General features: G+C 61.5%; 1 protein-coding gene across 3 annotated transcripts; it reads left to right on the forward strand.

Moving 5' to 3' along the window:
* The first annotated feature begins 4,939 nt into the window (after nucleotides 1-4,939).
* On the forward strand, nucleotides 4,940-25,372 carry LOC102452325 (cytochrome P450 2G1-like). 3 transcript variants are annotated; one of them, XM_075915579.1, is made up of 16 exons: nucleotides 4,940-5,381; nucleotides 7,271-7,431; nucleotides 8,302-8,478; nucleotides 9,257-9,398; nucleotides 10,040-10,227; nucleotides 11,298-11,439; nucleotides 14,353-14,630; nucleotides 15,256-15,418; nucleotides 16,746-16,895; nucleotides 16,984-17,144; nucleotides 17,858-18,034; nucleotides 19,951-20,092; nucleotides 20,201-20,388; nucleotides 21,098-21,239; nucleotides 22,222-22,435; nucleotides 23,645-25,372. In XM_075915579.1, exons 1-15 carry the CDS (start codon nucleotides 5,276-5,278, stop codon nucleotides 22,401-22,403), a joined length of 2,499 nt encoding a protein of 832 aa, XP_075771694.1. In that variant the 5' UTR covers nucleotides 4,940-5,275; the 3' UTR covers nucleotides 22,404-22,435; nucleotides 23,645-25,372. The 3 variants fall into 3 exon arrangements, with proteins under 3 accessions (XP_075771694.1, XP_075771695.1, XP_075771696.1); XM_075915580.1 differs by having other exon boundaries at nucleotides 5,222-5,381; nucleotides 6,180-7,431; XM_075915581.1 differs by lacking the exons at nucleotides 4,940-5,381; nucleotides 7,271-7,431; nucleotides 8,302-8,478; nucleotides 9,257-9,398; nucleotides 10,040-10,227 and having other exon boundaries at nucleotides 11,300-11,439; nucleotides 14,378-14,630.
* Nucleotides 25,373-25,502: the final 130 nt, after the last annotated feature.

The following is a 25,502-nucleotide window of genomic DNA, read 5'->3' on the forward strand; positions in this document are numbered from 1 at the left end:
CCCGTCTTTGCATCACCGCTCTGGGTAAACACCAGCAAATCGAGCCAGCTGGCAAAATTTGGAGCTTTATCTCTTGCGCCATCCAGCGTGCCTGCCTGAGACCCCTCCCCATGGGGGCCTTGAACCCACAGCCTCGCCCGAGCCCGGAATTCCACCACCCGGGCGGCTAGTCGTGACGGGACAGTGCGGGCTAGTGGGAAGAGACCCCCCGAGGGGTATTGCCTCCCTGCGATTCATACGGATCTAGGGCAGGAAGGCCTAGGTGGGACCGGCCCTGGGGAGGCCACGGCTGGAATGGGGCATCCCATTCTGGCCCCCCACTCCAGACAGGACGTGGGCGCATTGGAGAGGGGCCAGCGGAGGGCGACCGAAATGATTCAGGGGCTGGAGACTTATGAGGAGAGGCCGAGGGATTGGGGCTTGTTCAGTCTGCAGAAGAGGAGAGCGAGGGGGGATTTGAGAGCAGCCTGCAGCTCCCTGCAGAGGGGTCCAAAAAGGCTGGAGAGAGGCTGTTCTCAGGGGGGTAGAACGAGGAGCGATGGGCTCACCTTGCAGCAAGTTGGGGGGTCTAGGTTGGAGATTAGGACAAATGATTTCCCCAGGCGGGTGGGGAAGCGCTGGGCTGGGTTCCCAAGGGAGGGGCTGGAATCTCCGTCCCTAGGGGTGTTTCAGTCCTGGCTTGACCAAGTCCTGGCTGGGCTGATGGAGTCGGGGCCGGTCCTGCTTTGGGCAGGGGGCTGGACTCGATGCCTCCCCCGGTCTCTGGCCATCCTGGGATTCTCGGATTCTGTGACTCGGTATCCCTGGGCCGTCCCGGACAGGGGATTGTCCAAGCTCATCTTCAAATTCGTGATGGGATTCTTGCCACATCTCCGGGTGCCCCTGTCACTGGAGTAGCTGGTATGTCACGTGCTCCCTGCGTGCCTCAGTTTCCCCATCTTTAAACTGGAAAACCCCCATTAGTCTGTTCAGAACGAGAGCTCTTCAGGGCGGGGGCTGGTTGGAGCTAAACTGGCCCTTCGCCTTGGCTGGCATCCTGTAGGGGCTCCTGGCGTCATTTTACAACAATAACCCACAGGGCAAGGCAGGAGCTGGTCAAAAGAAATCAGATCTTTCCAGGCAGGGAAGTGGGATCGAAGAGATTCAAGGCGGTGGCAGATATGACAACCCAAGGCAGATCTGCTCGGCGCTGACCCCATATATGATCCCCAAGTTGCTAAGACCTCAGTGCTGCCGGTGGGTTTATTTGCCTGGCGTCAGGATATCGTCCATAAACCAGTTTTTGGTGGGGGGAGGGGGGAGGCGTAATTCTAACGCCAGTCCTTTGCTAAATTTCGCTTCTCTTGGCTAATGATTAAACTTTCCCATGCCCACGAGTGGCGTCTAAAGGACATGCATTTTATTTAAAAATCAGTGTTCACAGGCAAGCTCAGAAGCCAAACTCAGGGATGCTTCAGGTGGTACAAAAGACTTTGCTTGCCCCCGGCTTCGTTCTTTTCTTTTTATTTCTCCGTTTGCCAAACATTGTACCCAAGTCGCCCTAAAACCCAGTGGGCTTTTGTAGCTTTTCTGGCCTGCGAGTTTTGCACTGCTCTGCTGACACCCAAAGTGGGGGTTGCGTTAGCAGAGGGGGTGACGTGATCGGATTAAAACACGACCCTGCGCATCCTTGTCGCCACCAGTTCTACGCTTGCAACAAATCTGGTGCAGAGAGGTGTCTTTGTGCGTGGGTTGCTGGTTCCGATTCTAGTCACTCTGGGCTGCATGGACAGGAGTGTGGGGAGCAGGACACGAGGGCTAGCTCTACACTGGCGCGATCTTGCGCCAGAGCTATGCAAATGAGGCTAAGCATGGAATATCGCCGAGCCTCATTTGCATATCTAATCAGCCGCCATTTTGCGGAAGAGGCTCTTGCGCAAGACGGAGCGTCTACACTGCCCCTTCTTGCACAAGAAAAACCCTCTTGCGCACTGCCGATCTTCCTGAACATAATCAGAGTAACAGCATTGCGCAAGAGGGTTTTTCTTGCGCAAGAAAAGAGCCTCTTGCGGCTCATTAGATATGCAAATCAGGCTCGGTGATATTCCATGCTTAGCCTCATTTGCATAGCTCTGGCGCAAGATCGCGCCAGTGTAAACATAGCCGAGGAGTTGTTCTTCCGCTCTACTCTGCGCTGATTAGGCCTCAGTTGGAGAATGTGTCCAGTTCTGGGCACCACGTTTCAGGAAAGTTGTGGAGAAATTGGAGAGGGTCCAGAGAAGAGCAGTAAAATGATACGTGGTCTAGAGAACATGAGCTAGGAGGGAAGATTGAACTAGTTGGCTTGTTTCGTTTGGAAAGGAGAAGACAGAGAGAGGGGACGTGAGAGCGGTTTTCAAATATCTAAAAGGGGGTCACAAGGAGGAGGGAGAAAAATTGTTCCCCTTGGCCTCTGAGGACAGGACAAGAAGCAAGGGGCTTAAACTGCAGCCAGGGAGGTCTAGGTTGGACATTAGGAAAAACTTCCTGCCTGTCAGGGAGGTGAAACACTGGAATAAGTTGCCTGGGGGGGTTGTGGAATCTCCATCCCTGGAGATGTTGAAGAGCAGGTTGGACACACGCCTGTCAGGGATGGTCTAGACGGTGCTTGGTCCTGCCGTGGGGGCAGGGGACTGGAGTCGATGGCAGGTACCGTTGTTGTATGTGAGTTATGAGTAGTGACCCTGGGCTTGTATTTCAGATGCTTGTTTCTGGGAGACACCCGTAGGGACCTTGTCCAGCCTGGTGTGAGGGGCTATTCGAGCTGAGCGGAAATACCCGACTGAGAACGGGCCGGGGTGCAGGCCCTGTCTGAGCTCCTCTCCTGGGAACGTGCCCCACAACGGCGAGTTAATAGAATGGTCTCCTGCGGAGACGTGTGTTAGTAGTTCAATCCCTGGATTGTCATTGCTCATTAGAAGTGCTGTCCAATGGGGCGGCCGGGGGGAATCGGGTCACTATGGCGTTTTATTAATAGCAGCAGAACTGACTTAAATGTGGCCTGCGTGTCGCGTAGTCTCACCTTCATCTTTGTATTCCTGTCCATCTGTGTGAAAGACGCGATTTGCATATATTTGCATATAAGCTGCGGCCCTCGGCATGTGCTGGGAGTATCGTTGTGGCCCCCGGGACTTCCAAAGTGGAGTAGCCCGGGGTTAAAGGCTTGGCCCGGCGGACTCTTTTGGGTACGATTCTACGAGGCGCTGGGGAACGTGGCTGGTCCTTTGCGAGTTGGTGAGATTGGGTTTAATCCCCTCTCCCCTGTGTAAGAAGAGATGCTGAAGGGTCTGAGGGGGTCGCTCTTGGCTGGCCAGCGTGGCAGGCAGACGGTGTGCCGGGCCTGGGGCCTGACAGCGGAGGAAGCTCATTTTGGGGCTGGCCACAGCCTGGCTTCCAAGCAATTTGCCCTACCTGGATGCTCTGAGGAGTGTCCCTCTGCAGTGCGCCCGGTTACCAGGGGGATCGAGTTCAGGGCCAACGGGTTTGAGACCCACCACCGGACACCTGCGTCTGTCTGCCCTCCCCTCCCGCCCCCAGCTTCTTCCGAGACGCGGCGTGGGGCCTCCTCTTGGGCGAGGCTCGCTCCTCCTCTCTGCTCGGGGCGTCCTCAAAGTTCCCCTGTGGGCTCAGGGGCAGACCCGGGGGAAATCACACCGGCTGTTCGCTCCAGCAGTGCCCCTGAAGAGCTCTCAACGGTCTCTCCCTGGAACCCGTCTTTCCCCCCCGCCTGTATCAAGTCAACCCAGTGCAAGCGTTCTGTGCCAACAGGGCAAGGGCCGTGGTTCGTCAATTACACGGCAGGCCCAAATGCGGCGGGGGGGGACTCAGACGGGAGTTTGAGTTATGGACCCTGCCCCCAAGGCTTGGGAGAAAACTGAATATGGGCCAAATCTTGCAAGTTGGAGTCTGTTTTTTGCTCAGCCATGATGTTATCGAGGCAGAACCTAGTGAAGTCAATGGAGAGCCAACAGGAAATCAGTGGGGAGCCAACAGGAAGTTAACGGGGAGTCAACGGGAAGAGAATGGGAAATCAGTGGGCTCTCAACAGGCGTCAATGAGCAATTCCCAGCAAGCTAATGGGAAGTCGATAGAAAGTGAATGGAACATTCCGGGGATATCAACAGGAAGTGAATGGGAAGTGAATGGGAAATCAATGGGGAGTCAACAGGAAATCAATGTGGCTAAATGGGAACTCAATAGGGAGTCAACAGGAAGTCAGTGTGACCACTGGGAAGTCAATGGGGAGTCAACAAGAAGTCAGTAGAGCCAATAGGAAGTCAATCAGGAGCCAACAGGAAGTGAATGGGAAATCAATGGGGAGTCAACAGGAAATCAATGTGGCTAAATGGGAACTCAATAGGGAGTCAACAGGAAGTCAGTGTGACCACTGGGAAGTCAATGGGGAGTCAACAAGAAGTCAGTAGAGCCAATAGGAAGTCAATCAGGAGCCAACAGGAAGTGAATGGGAAATCAATGGGGAGTCAACAGGAAATCAATGTGGCTAAATGGGAACTCAATAGGGAGTCAACAGGAAGTCAGTGTGACCACTGGGAAGTCAATGGGGAGTCAACAAGAAGTCAGTAGAGCCAATAGGAAGTCAATCAGGAGCCAACAGGAAGTGAATGGGAAATCAATGGGGAGTCAACAGGAAATCAATGTGGCTAAATGGGAACTCAATAGGGAGCCAACAGGAAGTCAGTGTGGCCACTGGGAAGTCAATGGGGAGTCAACAGGAAGTCAGTAGAGCCAATAGGAAGTCAATGGGGAGCCAACAGGAAGTGAATGGGAAATCAATAGGCTATCAACAGGAAATCAATGTGGCTAAATGGGAACTCAATAGGGAGCCACAGGAAGTCCGCGTGGCCAATGGGATTTCCACAGGAGCCAACGAGGAATTAACAGCGAGCCAATGGGAAGTCAACGAGGAAGCCCCTGGGAAGTCACCTGGAAATCAGCGAGGCCCTGGGCTGGCTAAGGGCCACGACCGGCAGCGCAATGGGACCCCAGGCGGGGCTGGTCCTACGGGCGCTCCCCAGGCCGTGCCATTGACACCACTCGACTCTGGAAGGACACCTCCCCAGGGGGTCGCCCGCAGGGATCCAGCCTGCAAAGGGTGAGCTGCGCCCTGGTTAATTATTACCTGTCCTGCTACCGGGCCCTGGAGCAGCCGACCCCGCGGCAGCATGGAGCTCTCGGGAGCCCTCTCTCTCCTCCTGGGGGTCTGCGCCTCCTGCCTCCTGCTCGTGGCGGCGTGGAGATGGCATCAGGCCAGGGGGAAGCTCCCGCCGGGTCCCACGCCGCTTCCCTTCATCGGGAACATCCTGCAGCTGGACCCCAAGGCACTGGCCAAATCAGTCGTCAAGGTGAGGGGCCGTTTCCTGGGCATGACTCCGGGCTGGGCAGCACTTGGGAGGGGAGTGGGGTCTACTGGTTAGAGCAAGGGAGACGGAGCTAGGACTGCTGGGTTCTCTCCCACTGCTGGGAGGGGAGTGGGGTCTAATGGTTAGAGCAAGGAGACAGGGAGCTAGGACTGCTGGGTTCTCTCCCATTGCTGGGAGGGGAGTGGGGTCTAATGGTTAGAGCAAGGGAGACAGGGAGCTAGGACAGTTGGGTTCTCTCCCACTGCTGGGAGGGGAGTGAGGTCTAATGGTTAGAGCAAGGAGACAGGGAGCTAGGACTGCTGGGTTCTCTCCCACTGCTGGGAGGGGAGTGAGGTCTAATGGTTAGAGCAGGGGAGACAGGGAGCTAGGACTGCTGGGTTCTCTCCCACTGCTGGGAGGTGAGGGGAGTCTAGTGGTTAGAACAGGGGAGACAGGGAGTTAGGACTGCGGGGTTCTCTCCCAGGGAGCGGAGGGGAGGGGAGTCTAGTGGTTAGAGCCGAGAGTCAGAACCCCTGGGTTCCGCTCCCGGCTCCGGCAAGGTGGCAGGCCATAGTGATCATTCCTTGTCTCTGTGCCCCTCTCTTCCTCAGTTTCCCCAGCTGTCAAGCGGCGCCTGTGCCACCCTCTTCCTTGAGGTCGGCCGAGCGCCTTGCGCCCCTCCCCGGCTGGGAAGCAGCGAGGGTCCTGGCCAGTTCTCTTGTGGGGTTAGCCGCCAGGAATACCGCGTAGCTCCGGGGCGCGCACCCCCACTCCCACCCGCTCCCTCTGTGTCGCTTTCAGCTGCGAGCGCACTACGGCTCCGTGTTCACCCTGCAGCTGGTCCCGCGGCGGGCGGTCGTGCTGTCAATTGTCACTGAGCGGGAGAGGGTGCTGCCAAGATATGTAAATTGGTCCACTGCTTGCAGCTTTTGTCCCTTCACTGTGATGGTGGGCACTTGATGCTGAGCTTTCGGAGGTGCTCCTGTAATACTCACAACAACGACGATGCTTGGGGGCAGAAGCCATCCTGCTAGTCACCCAGGCAGTCGAAGAAACCGCTGCAGGTTTTCCCATCTGCCTTTGGCACAGTCCTGCTCAGAGTTTCGGGGTGCAGGAGTCAAGAGAGTGACCCCCAGTCGTGCAAATTCAGGGTTTCTTTTCCTCTAGTGCAGTCTGCTCAGATTTCACCCGTGCAACAGGCACACAGTTTTGGTGCATGACTGCACTCGCTCAACCTCGCATGCACACACACACTCCACCTCGCACACACGCACTCCACCTCACACTCACGCACACGCCCACTCAGCCTCGCACTCACACATGCGCTGACTCACATGCACTCGCTTGCTCGCACTCCCTCTCTCTCACACACTTGCACTCACACACACACCCTAGCGCACACTCATGTGCACACTCACGCACCCCCTCGCACGCTCGTGCACACGCTCAAACCACGTCACGGTGTAGAAGAGGATGTACATGGATTATTCTTACAGAACATAAGGTGGTAAATTCCCGCAAGTTCATCACCTCATTGGTGACTGTCCCTAAACCCTCCTGGTTTTATTTCTCCCCTGGGCCCCTTCGCTGCGCTCATCGGAAGAAGCGGGCAGTGCCCCCGCGAGCTCCTGCTCCCCGCCACGTGTGTTGTTAGCCTCTCCGGTGCTGTTGAAGTCTCTGCTGACGGTCACGGCCGCCAGGCGGGGATGACGGGCTCCCGCCGTCCATTGCAGCCAGTTCGGTGCCAGGGGCTGCCAGGAGCCGCTGGCGTCTCTGCAGCGCCAGCCCAGTCGATCTGGAGTCTCGGGGCCGGGCGCACCCTGGCCCCCTTCCCTCGCCTGCTCCCAGCAGGACCCCCCGGCCCCGGTGAAGCGCTGATCCCTCTCCCCCAGGCAAACCCTTCGACCCCACCTTCCTCCTGGGCTGCGCCGTCTCCAACATCATCTGCTCCCTGGTCTTCAGCAGCCGCTTCGACTACGCGGACCAGACCTTCCTCGGCCTGCTGAGCCACTTCAACGAGAACTTCCAGCTGCTCAGCTCCCGCTGGGGCCAGGTCGGGAGGTCGGGGGGCATGGATGCACGGACAGCGAGCGGGGGGGCGGGAGTGGGCCGACGGATGGCACGAGGCAGGGGTGTGATCGGAGATCCGTGGAGGGATGGATAACAGGCGCGGTGTGTCTGGGATGGATGGAGAGGTGGGTAGATAGGAGGGTGTGTTTAGGGATGGCTAGGTGGGGGTGGACAGATGGACAGACAGGTGTGGTTACGGACAGGGATGGACGGATGGACAGAGGGTGTCTGGGGCGGGTGGGAGGAACGGACAGATGGACAGACAGGTGTGGTTACAGACACAGGGATGGACGGATGGACAGAGGGTGTCTGGGGAGGGTGGGAGGGACGGACAGATAGACAGACAGGTGTGGTTACAGACACAGGGATGGACGGATGGATAGAGGGTGTCTGGGGAGGGTGGGAGGGAGGGAAAGATAGACAGGTGTGGTTACAGACACAGGGATGGACGGATGGACAGGGGGTGTCTGGGGAGGGTGGGAGGGACGGACAGATAGACAGACAGGTGTGGTTACGGACAGAGGGATGGAAGGATGGACAGAGGGTGTCTGGGGAGGGTGGGAGGGACAGACAGACAGACAGACAGGTGTGGTTACAGACACGGATGGACGGATGGACAGAGGGTGTCTGGGGAGGGTGGGAGGGATGGACAAACAGGTGTGGTTATGGACAGAGGGATGGAAGGAAGGACGGACAGAGGGTGTCTGGGGGGGCGGGAGGGACGGACAGAGGGACACAGATGACCCAGGCTCTGGGCCTGCTGGCGTGGCGGCTCCGGCGGGATGCCCAGCCGGGCCGCGGGTGGGGCAGTTTCGGACCCCCCGGTGCCCTCTGCCCTCCCGCTCCCTTGCAGCTCTACAACATGTTCCCGGCCCTGCTGGCCGTGCTGCCCGGGCGGCACAATGCCATGTTCCGCAACGCGGACGCCCTGCGGCGCTTCGTCTCCCAGCAAGTGACGCGCCACCAGGCCCGGCTGGACCCCAGCGCCCCCGACAGCTACATCGACTGCTTCCTGCTCCGCATGGCGGAGGTGAGCCAGCAGCCGGAGCTGCCGGACAGGGCCGGGGCAGAGGGCCGGGGCAGAGGGCCGGGGCAGATCGGGGGTCAGAGCCCTCCTCTCCCAGCCCCCTGGTGAGCGGGGGAGATTCTTTTATCCTCCCACCCCCCTTGTCTGTTCAGATCAGCAGCTCTTTGTGGCCCGGCCCGAGCAATGTGGCCCTGATCTTGGCCGGGGTCTGGGGGCGCCCGGCCCGACGGGCCCTGATCTCGGCCGGGATCTGGGGGGCGCTCGGCCCGAGGGGCCCTGATCTCGGGGGGGTCTGGGGGCGCCCGGCCCGACGGGGCCCTGATCTCGCGGGGGTCTGGGGGCGCCCGGCCCGACGGGCCCTGATCTCGGGAGGGTCTGGGGGGCGCCCGGCCTGACGGGCCCTGATCTCGGGAGGGTCTGGGGGGCGCCCGGCCTGACGGGCCCTGATCTCAGCCGGGGTCTGGGGGCGCCCGGCCTGACGGGCCCTGATCTCGGGGGGGTCTGGGGGCACCCGGCCTGACGGGCCCTGATCTCGGGGGGGTCTGGGGACGCCCGGCCCGACGGGCCCTGATCTCGGCCGTGCTGTGCTTTGCGGCGAGTGCTCCGCCTGGTGCAGCCAGACACCGGGCCCCTCTTGTCCATCTGCCTGCCCGGCAGCAGTGGGCGTGGCTGGCTTCCGGGCCGGTGCCCTTTGGGCGCTGGCTGCCGCTGGCCCAGCAGCGCAGTCACAGGGCCCCCAAGTCCCCTCCCAGCCCTGCTGAGCCCTGCGCTCCTCCACCAGGAGAAGCAGGATCCCCACTCCGCTTTCCGGACCGAGAACTTGGTCATGACGACGCTGGAGCTGTTCTTTGCCGGGACGGAGACGGTCAGCACCACCCTGCGCTACGGGCTCCTGCTTCTCATGAAGCACCCCGAGATACAAGGTACAGCCGGACTGGGTGGACGAGCTGCCCTGAGCCGGGAGCAGGGAGGTCGACAAGACTTGGCTTGGCTCAGTGCCTCAGTTTCCCCCCCTGGGTCCTTGCTGGGAAGGGGAAACCCCCGGGTGTTTGGGGAGGGCTCAAGCAGTGTAGGGACACAGGGCGAGGCTCCCAGCGGGTGTGATGCGGTGCTGCAATGACACCAGCCTTTCAGGGCAGCGGGGTCTAGCGGTTAGATCATCCGTGTCGTGGGCTGTGGCCCTTTACGAGGCAAAGAGCGACAAAGGCTGAGCATCCTGTGGACTGGAGACCAAAGGCCGGAGCCCCAGGCAGCCCGAAATTGGCGAGGGCTGGCGGCAGTGAGAGGAGACCGGGTGCCCTGGGGAAGATCTCGGCAGAGCAGGACCTGGCCTGGCGGAGAGCGGAAAACTCAGCCCAAGGGGAAGAGCAGGAGATGCAGGAAGAGCTGCCGGGCTTAGAGGCACCCCGGAGATCTGCGAAGAACGGGGAGTCGCTCCTTTTGCTGGCGGCATTAGTAGGCCGTTGCCTTCAACCAAGTGGGGGGTTTTGTTGGCGCGAGAGGAGGAGCCGGGTTGGTCCCACCGGCCTCACCTTTGGCCTCCGTCTTGTTCCTCCCGGTGCAGAGAAAGTTCACGAGGAGATTGAGCGGGTGATGGGGCGGGCCCGCCCGCCGGCGATCGAGGACCGGAGCCGCATGCCCTACACCGACGCCGTGATCCACGAGGTGCAGAGATTCGCCGACATCCTCCCCATGAACCTCCCACACGCCACCACCCAGGACGTCCAGTTCAGAGGATACACGATCCCCCAGGTCAGGCTCCCGGCACCGGGGCGGGGGAGGTCTTACAGGGGAGGGGGCACGGTGGGTGGGATGGGGCGAGCGGGAGAGCAGAGCTAACCAAACGGTGGGGCCTGGTTTTCGGTGAGCGTGGAAAATGTTGATGAACACGGGGAAAAATTTCGGCGTTAGGGCAAACCTTGGAAAACTGAAAAAATTGGGGCCCAAACTGGAAATATTTCAGTTCCAAAATGGCCCTGCAAAGCTTCATGGGGGATGTAGTCTAAGTGCTACGTGCCCCGTTGCCCTCTACAAGCTAGGCTTCCTGGTCAGACTACATATCCCAGGATGCACTAGGATGCCCTGTTGTGGAGAAGGGGAGGCACTACCTCATGGGAGTCCTTGGCCATGGTGCACCATGGGAGATGTAGTTCAGGTTCCACTTGCCCCTATTCTCCTGTGTTAGCCTGGCTTGTTGGCCAGACTACATCTCCCATGTTGCACCTGAGCACACTCCCCCTTTGGACAAGGATCCTGGGTTTCCCTAACCATGGTGCATCATGGGAGGCAGAATGGACAGCCTGGCCGCTAAAGGGAGATGGAGACACAAAATAACCAAACTACAACTCCCAGCATGCACTGTGGCAGCATTTCTGATTCAAAATATATTGGGCGGGGGGGGGGGGAGTTCTACCCCAAATCTCCATTTTCTGCAGGAAACAGGCATTGATGGTGGAAATTGTCCTTAGTCAAAACCCTCCTTTTCCCATCCTGTGGATGGAAAATGGGGGCGCCGCCCTTAATGCAGCTGTCTCCCTCTGGTGGTGGCCGGGGGAGCTGCACTTTATTAGCGACTGCGGTCAGGCTTCCTGGCTGGAGATCCAGAGGTCACAGGTTCAACTCTCACGGCAGGCGGCCCACCTGATGCCCGGGCTGTCCCCAGCTGGTCCATTCCTCCTTCCCTGGAAGTACTAAGCAACACGGGCTGGGCCACGGGAGGGGAATGGGTGGAAGATGCCCCTTTGCGTGGCTGGCGGCCTCTCCTCTCCCTCCCTACCCCAGCAAAGTTAGCCCGGCCCACGGCCCCTCATCTCCTTCTCCAGGGCACCACCATCCTCCCCTTGCTGACCTCCGTCCTCCGGGACGCGAGTCAGTTCGAGCACCCGGACGACTTTGAGCCCAGGCATTTCCTGGATGAGAAGGGGCGCTTCCAAAAGAGCGAGGCCTTCATGCCCTTCTCGGCCGGTAAGCGATGCGTGGCCGTGTCCAGGAGTGGGTGGGGCCGAGCATTTAGTATGGTGGGGGGCTGGAGCGGGCACTGCTGAGTCCTCTCCCCAGCTGTGGAAGGGAGCAGGGTCTAGTGGTTAGAACGGGGGGAAGGAGGGCTGGGAGCCAGGACTCCTGAGTTCTCTCCCCAGGTCAGGAGGGGTGTGGTCTCTAGTGGTTAGAGCAGAAGGGCTGGTACCCAGCAGTCCTGCTCCGTCAGCGCTGGGGCAGGGACACTGAGTCACTCAGCGCCTGCTCCTGGGCTTTCCGGGCCCCCGCTAACCCTGCTGGCTGGCCCATCTCGTCCGCAGGCAGGCGGGTGTGCCTGGGCGAGGGCCTGGCCCGCATGGAGCTCTTCCTCTTCCTCACCACCATCCTGCAGCGCTTCGCCCTGGAGCCGCTGGGCGACCCGGCCGCCCTGGACACCAGCCCCCTGCAGAGCGGGCTGGGCAACATCCCTCGCCCCTACCAGCTCAGGCTGCTCCCGCGCTAGGGGCACCTGCCTCCACAGCCCCCTTGCAAAGCCGGGAGGCTAGCCCCGCCCCTTTGGCCCTGAGGCCACGCCCCTTCCTCCAGAGGCTCCGCCCCTCCTGCCCACCTGCTCCTGCTGGCTGGCTGGGGGCTGCCCAGAGCCCCCACGAGGACCCTTGCGAGCAACACGGGGCGGGAAATAAACCCTCATTCCACCAGCTGCTGACTCGTCTCGTGTTCCTTCCCTGGGAGGAAAAGCGCGAGGCCGTGGCCCGGGACGCTACAGGTCCCAGAGGGGTCGGGCGCGTCTGTTTCGGCAACAGCCACCAGGAGCCCGGGGCTTTCCCACGGACAAACTCATTAGGGCGTCCGCGTCCTGCGGCTGGCGCGGGGCTTTGGATTTTTACAGGGGCCTGGGGCCTCCGTAGCAAACTCCGCTGGCTGCCGACGGCAGGGGCAGCGTCGGCCGGAGGGGACGTCTTTGTGTTTCTGCCTGGCACGTGTCATTGAACAGCGACCCCCGGCCTTGCACCCCCGTCTGCAGCCAGATGGGAATGGGGGGTTAGTGCTTCTCGGAGATACCGCACGGCCCGGGTTCGAGGTGCACGTCGGAGTTAGGGGCAGGCAGCCCCAGACCCCTTGGGGCGCGGTACCCAGGCCCCTGAAGCCCCAGACCCCTTGGGGCGGGGTACCCAGGCCCCTGAAGCCTCAGACCCTTTGGGCGGGGTACCCAGGCCCCTGAAGCCCCAGACCCCTTGGGGCGGGGTACCCAGGCCCCTGAAGCCTCAGACCCTTTGGGCGGGGTACCCAGGCCCCTGAAGCCCCAGACCCCTTGGGGCGGGGTACCCAGGCCCCTGAAGCCTCAGACCCCTTGGGGCGGGGTACCCAGGCCCCCGAACCACCCGCACTCGGCTTAGTCTGTTCACTGCATGTTTGCCCAGCTCCCAGCCCCTGCCCCCCAGCCCGGTCTCTGCCTCCCTTGTCTCTCCCTTGTTACCGGCTCAGGCTGTGACTGGGTGTCTGGGCCAACCCACATGTGGGGGAGTCAGTAGCTCACAGCCAGGTGGGGACCCCGGGTTACAGAGCAGACAGCCCCCCGTGACGTCGCAGCCTCCCTGGCCGGCCCCCCACAAGCACATCCACGGAGGCGCCTCCCAGCGAGGGCGAGCCAGTGCGTTGGGCCTGGCTGGCTTAGGCGCGTACCGCTGACGCCGGAGCCCTGCCGGGAGACAACGCCCGGATCTGCCTCCGACGCACCCGCGGCCAGGGCGGGTGGAGCCCCCAGGTCCGACGCCGGGCAGGTTCCCTCTCAGCCGCGGCGGTCGTTGCTGGCTGTGGGATCCCCCCTCCCCACACTGCCCCGGGCGCTAGCTCCGCCCTCCCCCTGGCTGGGACTGGCTGCTTCTGGGGTGCAGCCTGGTCTGCGGGGCCAGGAGAGGCCGGAAGCTGCCTTAGCCCCCACCACCTCCGCTGCCCTATACACACTCAAGGTGAAGCCCCTCCTGGCCCAGCCCTGCCCCCCAAAGCCGGAGCCCCCTCCTGCACCCCCCTGAGCTCCCTCCTCCGCCCCCATTCCAGTCACATTCTATGGGGTCGACTTTCTTCAGCCAGGGGAGGGGAAAACCCGTTTGCCGGCTGGGACGTGCTGAGCCCAGCCGGGAACAGCCCCTGGGAGCGAAGGTGCTGAGACCACCAGGACAGGCCCCCCAGACCCCTTTCCACCTGCCCCCGCCCCCTGGCCTCAGGCTGAGCACACTGACCGGCCTTTGCTCCTCGCTTGCCTGGCCCAGCCAACGGCAAGTGCCGGGGCCATCTGGCCAGCTGGCTGCCAGCCCTCTGGGCCGGAGGGAGCAGGGCGAAGCCAGGCCGGGTGGGGGCAGGGTTTGGTGAGTCAGCAACAGAGGGGGGCGGATCGGGGCATGGCTGGAGCACATGGCACCGTGGCCAGTCCCTGCCCCCCTGGGCCCATGGGGGGGGCGGGGTTGGAACCCATTGCCCTGTGGCTGTTCCCTGCCCCCCAGAGCCCATGGGGGTGGGGCGTGGCCAGCATGCTCTGCACTAGGGTTGCTTGAGGGTGAACTAGAGCAGCCCTGGGACTGCTGGCTCTTCCCCGCGGGGCCCAGGGGTTGAACGCCCCGGCTCCCGCCCCAGCCCTCGAGCAGGGAGAACCGAGCCCCGGGTGCCCGCACAGGGCTTGGCGGGCCAGTGGCTGCCCCCACCGCAGGGGGCTGGGCTGGTCCTGCCGCGCCCCCCCAGGGGCAGCTCTGGGGCCGGTGGCCTGGCTGGGGGGCTGGCTTTGCTGTGCCCGGAGGGGGGAGACATTCAACTTTCCCCTGGAAAAGGGCCCTGGCGGGGGGGGGAAGGGGGATTAGCCGGGGGGAGCATTTTATAGTAACGCCAGCAATTAATGCCTAACACCAGTTAATGAGCCACCCACGCGCATCAGGGAGGCACGAGCTGCCACCCTTATAACCAGGCCGCCCCGGGCCCCGCCGCGCCCGCTGCCTGCCGGATCCCCGCCCGCCATGGAGCTGGCCCTGGCCACCCTGCTCCTGCTCTGCATCGCCGGCATGCTCCTGGCCTCCGCCTGGCAGCGCCGCACCCAGCCCGGGCCGCTGCCCCCGGGCCCCACCCCGCTGCCCCTCCTGGGGAACTTCCTGCAGCTGGACAGAAAGAACTTCCTGGTCTCCTTCCAGCAGGTGAGGGCCCAGCTCTGCTCCCCGAAGTGCCCGGCTCGGACCCCGGCCGGCCGGAGCGTCACTGGGGCCGGATCCCTCGGGTCACAGGCTGCAGGGGGATGATGGAGGGGCGCGTGGCAGGAGGGCGGAGTGCGTGGCGGGAGGGATGATGGAGGGATGCTAGAGGGAGCGTGGCAGGAGGGAGGGATGATAGAGGGGCGCGTGGCAGTAGGGCGGAGTGCGTGGCGGGAGGGATGATGGAGGGATGCTAGAGGGAGTGTGGCAGGAGGGAGGGAGGGATGCTGGAGGGTCGCTTGGTGTGAGGGAGGGATGATGGAGGGATGCTAGAGGGAGCGTGGCAGGAGGGAGGGATGATAGAGGGGCACGTGGCAGGAGGGACGGAGGGATGCTGGAGGGGCGCTTGGTGTGAGGGAGGGATGATGGAGGGATGCTAGAGGGGAGCATGTCAGGAGGAAGAGGCGCGTGGCGGCAGAGTTGGTGGCTGGGCCCCCGTGGCTCTAGCGTTTGACGGTTCAGCCGCGGTTCCAGGCGTGGTCCGGGGGCAGGCGATGGAGGGAGGGGGCCCGGCCCGCATCTGGCGGATGCTCCGAACCTCCATCCCTTGCCTCCACGCCCCGGTGCACAGATGTGGGAGCGCTACGGGCCGGTGTTCACGGTGCACCTGGGCACCCGGCGGGTGGTGGTGCTGTGCGGCTACCGGGCGGTGAAGGAGGCCCTGCTGGACCAGGCCGAGGACTTCAGCGGGCGCGGGGAGATCCCGGCGTTCTCCAAGGATTTCAACGGGCACGGTGAGCGCGCTCCTGCCCGGGCCCTGCTCTGCTGCTCCGGCAGCGTCCCATGCGCGGGGGGGGAAGGCAGCAGGGACGGGGCTGCCCCCCCCCGCCTGTCCTGGGGCATCAGCCCTGTCTGAGTTGTCAGAACAGTCCCAGTGGGGTAGACCCACGGCCCGTCGCGAGGGGCTGCACCACGGACCCGTCTGCAGGGACGGCTCCCGGTCGGGGTGGGAGCTTCCCATCCCCCCTGGCAGGGAGGCCCCCAGGCCGGCCGGGCCTCGGGCGAAGGTCTTGAGAGCGGGTCCTGGCTGTGAGCCAATGGAGAGTGGGGGCCCAAATTCCTGCGCCCCTCTGGCTCCCTGCACCCAGGGCAAAGTGGACACGCAGAGCGGCTCTGGCATTGCAGGAGGTTGCTGCCTGTCGGGGTACCCCCACCTTCTCCCCACTGCCGGAGAGCCAGGGCCTCCCCGGAGTCATCAGCACCGATGTAATGAACGGCCCCAGCTCCGTAGCCTTTCTTTGCTTCCCCTTCCCCCTTTCCTTTCCTTCCCTCTCAGGAGAGGGGTTGTTCTCACAAAAGCTTCTGCTCCAACACCCTAAGACATTCGTTAGCCTTTAAAGCAGGGGCGGGGAACCTAAGACCCAGGGGCCGGATGTGGCCCCCGGCTTGCCTGGAGGCTCAGGGCTCGGGGCTCCCCCCCAGCATTGGAGAACCCGCGCTGGTCCTCCCCCACCCCCTACATCACCCTGCAGGGCTGGAGTGCACAAAATCTACTAGCCTGGTCTGGGGCCAGGTCAGAGAGGGGTCGCCTGGCAGGACTACATCTCCCATGAGGCAGCAGAGCCCCTGGGATTTCAGTCTGCTACCAGAACCTCAGCATTTCTGAGAAAAGCAAAGTAATGTAGGTATGCGTGCGTGCGTGTGGGGGGGGTGTGCAAGTGTGTGTGCACGAGTGGGTAGGGGTGTTCAAGTGTGTGCACCTGCATGAGTGAGTGTGCATGTGGATGTGGATGTGTGTGTGCAAGTGAGTGTGCACGTGTAGGGGTGCAAGTGTGTATGGACCTCTGAGTGCAAGTGTGTGTGCACGTGTGAGTGTGTGTGTGCACATCTGTGGGTGCAGGTATGCAAATTGTGTGTGTGCGTGCATGCGGGTGGGTGCACGAGTGCATGTGTGTAGGAGATGTGTGTGCATGTGCATGGGTGTATGTGTGCACGTGTGTGTGCACGTGTGTGTGTGTGCAAATGCATGGGTGCAGGTGTGCAAGCGTGTGGGTGCCAGTGTGTGCGCACAGACAGCCTCACTGTCCACCCACCTCTCCTTCTCCACTGCCCGCTGGCCAGGGGTGGCCTTCGCCAACGGGGAGCGGTGGCGGCAGCTGCGCCGGTTCTGTCTGAGCACCCTGCGGGACTTCGGCATGGGCAAGCGGGGCGTGGAGGAGCGCATCCGGGAGGAGGCCCAGTGCCTGCTGGAGGAGCTCCAGAAAACCAAAGGTCCGAGCAAGTTTGTGTCTCTCCGGTGCCCTGCAAGGTGCTGAAAGCACCAGCCGGGTCCCATGGCTCTGTCCCTCCCCTCCACTAGGGGCGCCCTTCGACCCCACCTTTAACCTGAGCCGGGCCGTCTCCAATGTCATCTGCTCCATTGTCTTCGGGAGCCGCTTCGAATACACCGACGAGACATTCGTCACCCTGAACAAGCTCATATACCACCGGTTCCGCTTTGCAGGCTTAGCTCCCGCCCAGGTAGGGAAGGAACCCCAGTCTCCCTCCACGCCAATTTCCCTGGCTCATTACAATCTCTCTCTGCCTCCCCCCTCCAAATTCCCCAGCCTTGCTTCCGGCCCTAACCTTGCTGCTGCCCGGTTGCCACGTTCCACCCCAGAGGTAGCTGCATTTTTAATGTTGGGCAAATATTTCCCATTTTCCCTAACTTCAGCTGCATCCCAACACTGTTTGGGGAATCCTGTTATACACAGCTGTCACGTTCCACCCCAGAGGTAGCTGCATTTTTTATGCTGGGCAAATATTTCCCATTTTCCCTAACTTCAGCAGCATCCCTGGTGTAAACAGCTGCCCAGCTCCACCGCAGAGCTAGCTGGATTTTGCCGACAGCTGAGACCTGTCTATTTCAGATGAAATGTCTGAAGGCAGGTGAGGCGCAGGGCGCTGCTGAACTTAATGATGAACCGATTATTGTTACTACACAAAATCAGGCCCCTGTCACCCATGAAGCTGTTTGGCTGAGACTGGGGGGGTGTACGACCATCGAACACAGCATGAAGCAGCCTCCGCAATGGGGGAGCAGCAGACTCTGAGCTCACAAACATAAGCCCCCCGCCCCAGATCCCTCCCCAGAGTGACCCAGCTGGCACCGGGAAGCAGCAGAAGTAGTAGGTTGTTATCCGCAGTGCGGCGCAGTCCTGGGTGAGCCGGGTAATCTCCGGTTTTCCTTACAGCTGTACAATTCCTTCCCCGGCCTGCTGGAGAAGCTCCCCGGACCCCACCACGCGGGAAGCAAATACTCTCGGGAGATCATCCGTTTCATCACCGAGAGAATCAAAATGCATCAGGCTGTGGCGGATCTCAGCATGCCCCAGAGCTTCATCGACTGCTTCCTGGTGAAAATGGAGCAGGTAACTAATGCTGGGGGGGGGGGGGGGGGGGGGCTCACCCCTCGGCGCCTTTCCTGGGCCTCGGGCGAGAGCCTCCAGCCAAGGCCCCGCCCCTGCACCCAAGCCCCGCCCACTTCCAACCTGAGCTTTCCTGGCCATGCGGCGAGTCGGGGCTGCCACGCCAGGATCTCAGCCTTCCTCGGCGGCTGGAGGAGCCAGGCTGCCACGCCAGGGTCCCAGCCTTAGGCAGCTGGGCGTGCAGGCAGTTTTGGAAAGGCTATGCCTTCCCTTCCGTCCATTACCAGCCACCCATGGCTCTGCAGTTTAGCGTGCTAGTAAACCGGGCGGTGTCTTCGCCAGCCCACCTTTACCCGGGGCAGAGCGGAGCTGGATCGGCTGGCGCGGCTGGAAAGTCAGTGACCACCCCAAAAATTTAAAAAAAAAAAAAACAAGAAAAAAATTCATTTCAGGCTGATCTCAAGCGAGGGTTTTTGTTGTTGTTGTTGGGGTTTTTTTGGGCAAACTCAAAAAAATCGAGACTTTCCCTTTGGGTCACGCAAACGGATTCCCCTTGAGACTTTTAACCTTCAGAACGAAGAACATAAGAGCGGCCGTACTGGGTCAGACCAAAGGTCCATCTAGCCCAGTATCCTGTCTGCCGACAGTGGCCAGCACCAGGTGCCCCAGAGAGGGTGGATCGAAGACAAAGATCAAGCGATTTGTCTCCTGCCATCCCTCTCCAGCCTCTGACAGACAGAGGCCAGGGACACCATTTTATCCCCTGGCTAACAGCCTTTTATGGACCTAACCTCCATGAAATTATCTAGCTTCTCTTTAAACTCTATTATAGTCCTAGCCCTCACAGCCTCCTCTGGCAAGGAGTTCCACAGGTTGACGACACGCTGTGTGAAGAAGAACTTTCTTTTATTAGTTTTCAATCTTCTACCCATTAACTTCATTTGGTTCATTTGGTTCATTTGGTCCTCTAGTTCTTCTATTATGGGAACTAATAAATAACTTCTTTATCCACCCTCTCCACACCACTCATGATTTTATAGACCTCTATCATATCCCCCCTCAGCCTCCTCTTTTCTAAACTGAAAAGTCCCAGTCGCTTTAATCTCTCCTCATATGCGACCCGTTCCAAACCCCTAATCATTTTAGTTGCCCTTCTCTGAACCCTTTCCAAGGGCAAAATATCTTTAAAAAACAAATAACAAGTTGGTGCTAACGGGGGAAAAAACCCCAAACGCTTTGTTTTGACAAAGTCCCGACCCGATGTTGGTTTTTCGGGGGGGTTTTATTGACAAAGTCAATTTGGCAAAGTCAACTCGCTACATGCTTCACGGCGACCCCCAATCTGCGCTTTGGGCCAAATATTTCCTCCAAACTGTTGTGCCTTGTTTGAGAAGCCGCTTTAGGAGTTTGCAAAGTTGGCAAAAAACTTCTCACTGAACTTTTCAACGCTGGAAATCAATTCGGTTCCAACACCGCGAATCCTGCATGGGAAACGCCCGCTTCCCTTGGCAGTTTTTATGTGAAGGAGGAAAAACCCAAACCGCCCTTGTTTTCCGGCAGCAGTATTTTGACATCAAACCTCCGGCTCAGCTCTCAGCGCTGTGAGCTTAAGGAGTTATCCTCTTTGCTGGTGGCAGCAGTAGGTTGTTATCTTACCCATGAAATGCCCTTGAGACCAGTCACGGTGGCCACTAGGAAAGGGCCACCCTTAAGGACGGACCCTAACAGGGCCCTTAAAGAGGCAGCATGGCTGAGTGGGTAGAGCACCGGGGTGGGGGCCAGTCTGCCACTCCTTGGGTCGTCCCCCTCTGTGCGTCCTTTTCCCCACCCGGATAAAGACGGCACCAAGCCATCGAGGGACAGATCTCCAGAGGATCTAGGACTGGATCAGGGCGCTGATGGCTGATCCCTTTCTCCAGGAGAAACAGAATCCCGCCACCGAGTTTTTCCTGGAGAACCTGGTCATGGCCACCTTCAATTTATTCTTCGCCGGGACGGAGACCGTCAGCACCACCCTGCGCTACGGCTTCCTCATCCTGCTCAAATACCCCCAGGTGCAAGGTAAGGCAGAGACGCAGCCCTCCATGGGGCAGGAGGCATGACGTCCCGCCCAGCCCCGGCTGGGACATGGACAGCGGCTAATCCCCCCCTTTCCGGCCCGCCCCCCAGAGAAAATCCACCAGGAAATTGACGCGGTGGTGGGGCGGGACCGGACGCCCACCACGGAGGACAGGGGCCGGATGCCGTACACGGACGCCACGCTGCACGAGATCCAGCGCTTCTGTGACATCCTGCCGATGAGCCTCCCGCACACCGTGATCAGGGACACCTGGTTCCGGGGGTACCTCCTCCCCAAGGTGAGGCTGGCGGCGGGCGGGCGTGTGGGGCCCAGGAGCTGCGGGGGGGGGGGGCGTGTGAGGCCGGCGTGTGAGGCCCAGGAGCAGCGGGACAGGGGGCGGGTGCGTGGGGCCCAGGAGCTGCGGGGGGGGGTAGGCATGTGGGGCCCAGGAGCTGCGGGGAGGGGGGCAGGCGTGTGGGGCCCAGGAGCTGCGGGGGGGGGGGCGGCGTGTGGGGCCCAGGAGCTGTGGGAGAGGGGGCGGGCGTGTGGGGCCCAGGAGCTGTGGGAGAGGGGGCGGGCATGTGGGGCCCAGGAGCTGCGGGGAGGGGGGCAGGCGTGTGGGGCCCAGGAGCTGTGGGAGAGGGGGCGGGCATGTGGGGCCCAGGAGCTGCGGGGAGGGGGGCAGGCGTGTGGGGCCCAGGAGCTGCGGATGTGGCTCTGCGCTGGACAAAAGCCGTGTGCAGGGGCACCCGGTAACGGAGGCAAGGGAAGGCTTTGCCTTCCTGAAACTCCCCGCCCGGGAGGGCTGGACCCACGGCGCAACCGGCCTGGGATGGGGCTTGAAGGCTGGCGCTGGGCGGGGCTTGGTTGGGAGGAGGTGATTGAAGGGGCGGGGTCTTAGGAAAGGGGCGTGGCTTCGGGCAGAAGGGGCGGGGCTTGTGCTGGCCACGTGGTGGACTCAGTCCAGGGGAGCAGGCAGAGTGCCAGGGGCTAATTCTGCTCCCCAGGGGACCTACGTCTACCCGCTGCTGAGCACGGTGCATTTCGACCCGGAACAACATCAGGCCCCCGACACGTTCGCCCCCGAGCGCTTTCTGGACGAGAACGGCTGTTTCAGGAAGCACAACGCCTTCATGCCCTTTTCCGCGGGTGTGTGGCTCTAGACCGCCGGTCCCCGCGGAGCACGGGGCTCTGTCCCCGGCTCCCCCGTGTGCCCGGCTGCGCCCCCGCCCCTCCGTGCTTGGGAAGGCCCGAGGCCACGGGGAGGGGCTCAGGAGCAGGGGCTGTTGCGCTCTGGTTCTTTGTGACCGTTCCAGCTCCGCCTTGGGAAACTGTCCCCCTTTCTACGGGCGGCGACTCGCCAGCCGGCAGGTCCCCAGAGCCCCCGGGAACGGCGCCCGCCCCTGAGGGCCAGAAAGGCCTTTCGCATTGTGAGCCTGAGTCCTGGCTGTTCGTCCCTCTTAGCTCTTGGGCGCCCACCTGCCGCCTGCTCCTCCCGAGGGCTCTGTGCCCAAAAAGCTGCCTCTCCTCTAACACCCACAGCCTACAGCGCATCTCCGAGCGCATGTGTTTGCAAGAGGGCAGGGGAGCCCCCCAGGGAATCCCCCCGGGGAAACTGAGGCGAGGTTGCATTAGTGGAAGGGGGCGAGGGCTGGAGGACTGGGGGGTTAGTGCTGACCCTGTGGCCTGCCCCGTCATGGTTTACAGCTGCCCTGCCTCCAGAGCGGGGGGGAGGGGCTGCTGCTAGTGCCCCGCGTGGCCCGTTGGCCTGAACGAGCTCCGGGATCGTCTTCGGGAGACGGGCTCGCCGCCGGCAGCCCGTGGGGCAGGCTGAGCTGTGCCAGCGGCAGACGCGCCCCTTCCCCCCCTCCCCGCAACATCTGCCTTGCGTGCGGCTGGTGATTGGCCCCGGGGCTGAGTCCCCGGGATGGCCCCGCCCTGGGGGGGTCTGTCCTCGCCCGAGAGGGCAGCTCCCGGCTGTAACGCCACGGGGAAGGGGGCAGAGCGCAGCGGGCGGGTTACCAGCCCCAGAGACACACGGCTCCAGCCGGGGGGGGGGGGGATCCGGGGGTAGCATCCCCGTGGGACTCGGCCGGGCGCCCGGGGCTCATGCCGGTGTGTTGTGGCGCAGGCAAGCGGGTGTGTCTGGGCGAGAGCCTGGCCCGCATGGAGCTCTTCCTCTTCTTCACCGGCGTCCTGCAGCGCTTCGCCCTCCGCTCGCCCGTGGCGCCCCAGCAGCTCAGCCTGGTCCCCGGCGTCAACAACTTCGGGAAGATGCCGCAGCCGTACCAGCTCTGCCTCCACCCGCGCTAAGCGCCCGCCGGCCTGCCCCTCGGCCTGCTGGGGTGGGTCGGGCCGGCGCGCCTCGCAAGGCCTTTCTCCCCTGCCCCCGCCGCTCCCGGCAAACCGGATTTCGCACCTGGCCTGGCCTGGCGCCAGGACTCCTGGGTTCTCGCCCCAGCATGGGAAGGGGTGTAGGGTCTAGTGGTTAGAGCGGGCCGGGGGCTAGGAGCCCTAACTCCTGGGTTCTCACCCCAGCATGGGAAGGGGTGTAGGGTCTAGTGGTTAGAGCGGGCCGGGGGCTAGGAGCCAGAACTCCTGGGTTCTCACCCCAGCATGGGAAGGGGTGTAGGGTCTAGTGGTTAGAGCGGGCCGGGGGCTAGGAGCCAGAACTCCTGGGTTCTCACCCCAGCATGGGAAGGGGTGTAGGGTCTAGTGGTTAGAGTGCAGGGTGTCTGGATTCCTGGCTCCTCTCTCCGGTCTGGAAAAGGGAGTAGGGTTGAGCGGTGAGAGCAAGGTGCAGGTAGCCAGAACTCCTGGGTCCTATCCTGGCTCTGGGAGGGGAGCAGAGGTTAGTGGTTAGAGCGGGGAGGTTGGGAGCCAGGACTCCTGGGTTCTCGCCCCAGCATGGGAAGGGGTGTAGGGTCTAGTGGTTAGAGCGGGCCGGGGGCTAGGAGCCCTAACTCCTGGGTTCTCACCCCAGCATGGGAAGGGGTGTAGGGTCTAGTGGTTAGAGCGGGCCAAGGGCTGGGGGCCAGAACTCCTGGGTTCTCACCCCAGCATGGGAAGGGGTGTAGGGTCTAGTGGTTAGAGCGGGCCGGGGGCTGGGAGCCAGAACTCCTGGGTTCTCACCCCAGCATGGGAAGGGGTGTAGGGTCTAGTGGTTAGAGTGCAGGGTGTCTGGATTCCTGGCTCCTCTCTCCGGTCTGGAAAAGGGAGTAGGGTTGAGCGGTGAGAGCAAGGTGCAGGTAGCCAGAACTCCTGGGTCCTATCCTGGCTCTGGGAGGGGAGCAGAGGTTAGTGGTTAGAGCGAGGAGGTTGGGAGCCAGGACTCCTGGGTTCTCACTGTGAGAGGGAGTGTTGCCTAGTAGTTAGAGCAGGAGGCAGGACTCCTGGCTCTAGGCCCAGTATTTACAGCAGGGAGCTACGGAACAGGCCTCCTGGGTCCTCTCCTCAGCTCGGCCAGCGACCTGCTGTCGCCTTGGGCAGCGATTTAACGGGCTCAGGGCCCCCCCGGTTGGTGGGCCGGGGTCTAAGAGGCCCTTTCTCCGCAGGTAGCCTCAGCCGTGAGCGAAGAAGCAGAAAGGCGCCTCTTTGCTTTCCGCCTGCCTTGCCTCAGCCCGGCCTGAAAGGGGGCTGGGCCCACGCCTGCTCTCCGCGGGGTGCCCAGCGCCGCCAGGGCGCCCGAGACAGCCTCCGGAACGCCGGCCGGTCGCCTAGCGTCCGGCAAGGAGCCGCCCCGGCGTGAGCTCTGCTCCTGGCTTTGCCTTTCCAGTCGTCGCGTCCTGGCCCGGCTGGCCGCGCGTGGGTTGTGTCTGGCCGGGGGTTGTGTTGTCTGGGGCGGGACTAACGGTCTGGACAATTAAAAACAAACTGAGGCCTAACCCAAAACGCAGCGAGTCCTGAGCTTTCGAGGGCACAACCCACTTCCGCAGGCGGGCCGGAGGTGGGCTTTCCGCAGGGGGAAGGGTCCTGGAGCTGCCGCAGCTCCGACGTCCCGGATCCACACCCTGCTACCAGAACACACCGTGGCCTCCGGCGCCGGCCGTGGAAGCTAGAACTGCTGAGCGCCGGGAGCGAGCCAGGCCCCTGGTTCCCAAGAGCCCGCGGGGCTGTGCAGGACCCCGTGCGGTGCCTTCTTGCAAGCGGCGTGGGAAAGTTCTGCCAAGAGGCGTTTGCAGATTGTCGTACGAGCAGCCAGAGAGGGTCAGCCCAACGGCCCATCCAGGCCAGTGTCCTGTCTGCCCACAGTGCCCCAGAGGGAGGGAACAGAACCGGGAATCCTCACGTGCTCCCTCCCGTCGCCCATTCCCGGCCTCTGGCAGACACAATCCCTCCCCATCCTAGCTAATAGCCATCGCTGGATCTGTCCTCCATGAATGTATCTAGGGTTTGGGTTTTTGTGTGGGGGTTTTTTTAAACCCTGTTAAAGTCCTGCTCTTCACAACATCCTCCAGCAAGGAGTTCCACAGGTCGACTGTGTGCTGTATGAAGACATACTTCCTTCTGTTGGTTTTAAACCTGCTGCCTCTTCATTTCATGGGGTGACCCCTAGTTCTTGTGTTATGGGAACAAGTCAGTAACTTTTCCTTATTCGCCTTCTCCACACCACTCATGATTGTATAGACCTCTCTCCTATCCCCCCTTGGTCTCCTCTTTTTTAAGCCGAAAGGTCATAGAACCCTGGAACTGGAAGGGACCTTGAGTCCAGTCCCCTGTCCTCATGGCAGCGCTAACCCGATCATCCCCGGCAGGCGTCTGTCCAACCTGCTCTTTGATATCTCCAGGGATGGAGATTCCACAACCTCCCCAGGCAATTCATTCCAGTGTTTAAACACCCCGACGGGCAGGAAGTTTTTCCTCATGTCCAACCCAAACCTCCCTGGCTGCACTTTAAGCCCATTGCTGCTTGTCCTGTCCTCAGAGGCCAAGGAGAACAATTTTTCTCCCTCCTCCTGGGGACAACCTTTTAGTACCTGAAAACTGCTCTCATGTCCCCCCTCAGTCTTCTCTTTTCTAAACTAAACAAGCCCTTTCAATCTTCCCTCCTAGCTCATGTTCTCTAGACCTTGAATCATTTTTGTTGCTCTTCTCTGGACCTTCTCCAATTTTTCCACATCTTTCCTGAAACGTGCTGCCCAGAAATGGACACAAGACTTCAGTCGAGGCCTAATCAGTGCAGAGCAGAGCAGAAGAACGACTCCTCTTGTCTTGCTCACCGCACTCCTGTTCACGCACCCTAGAATCATATTTGCTTTTTTTGCAACAGCGTCACCCTGTTGACTCATATTCAGCGTGTGGTCCCCTCTGACCCCTAGATCCCTTTCTGCCGGACTCCTTCCTAGACAGTCGCTTCCCATTCTGTGTGTGACACGGATTGTTCCTTCCCAAGTGGAGCACTTTGCATGTGTC

This window comes from Pelodiscus sinensis, unplaced genomic scaffold (genome assembly GCF_049634645.1).
Source record: "Pelodiscus sinensis isolate JC-2024 unplaced genomic scaffold, ASM4963464v1 ctg34, whole genome shotgun sequence".
NCBI classification, from domain to species: domain Eukaryota; kingdom Metazoa; phylum Chordata; order Testudines; family Trionychidae; genus Pelodiscus; species Pelodiscus sinensis.

Bases quoted from the DNA above. Each gene is read 5' to 3' on its own strand.
- LOC102452325 (XM_075915579.1), top strand. From the start codon at position 5,276: ATGGCATCAGGCCAGGGGGAAGCTCCCGCCGGGTCCCACGCCGCTTCC. The intron at 17,145-17,857 runs GTAGGGAAGGAA...TTTTCCTTACAG, and splicing joins CAGGCTTAGCTCCCGCCCAG to CTGTACAATTCCTTCCCCGG. The intron at 21,240-22,221 runs GTGTGTGGCTCT...GTTGTGGCGCAG, and splicing joins CTTCATGCCCTTTTCCGCGG to GCAAGCGGGTGTGTCTGGGC.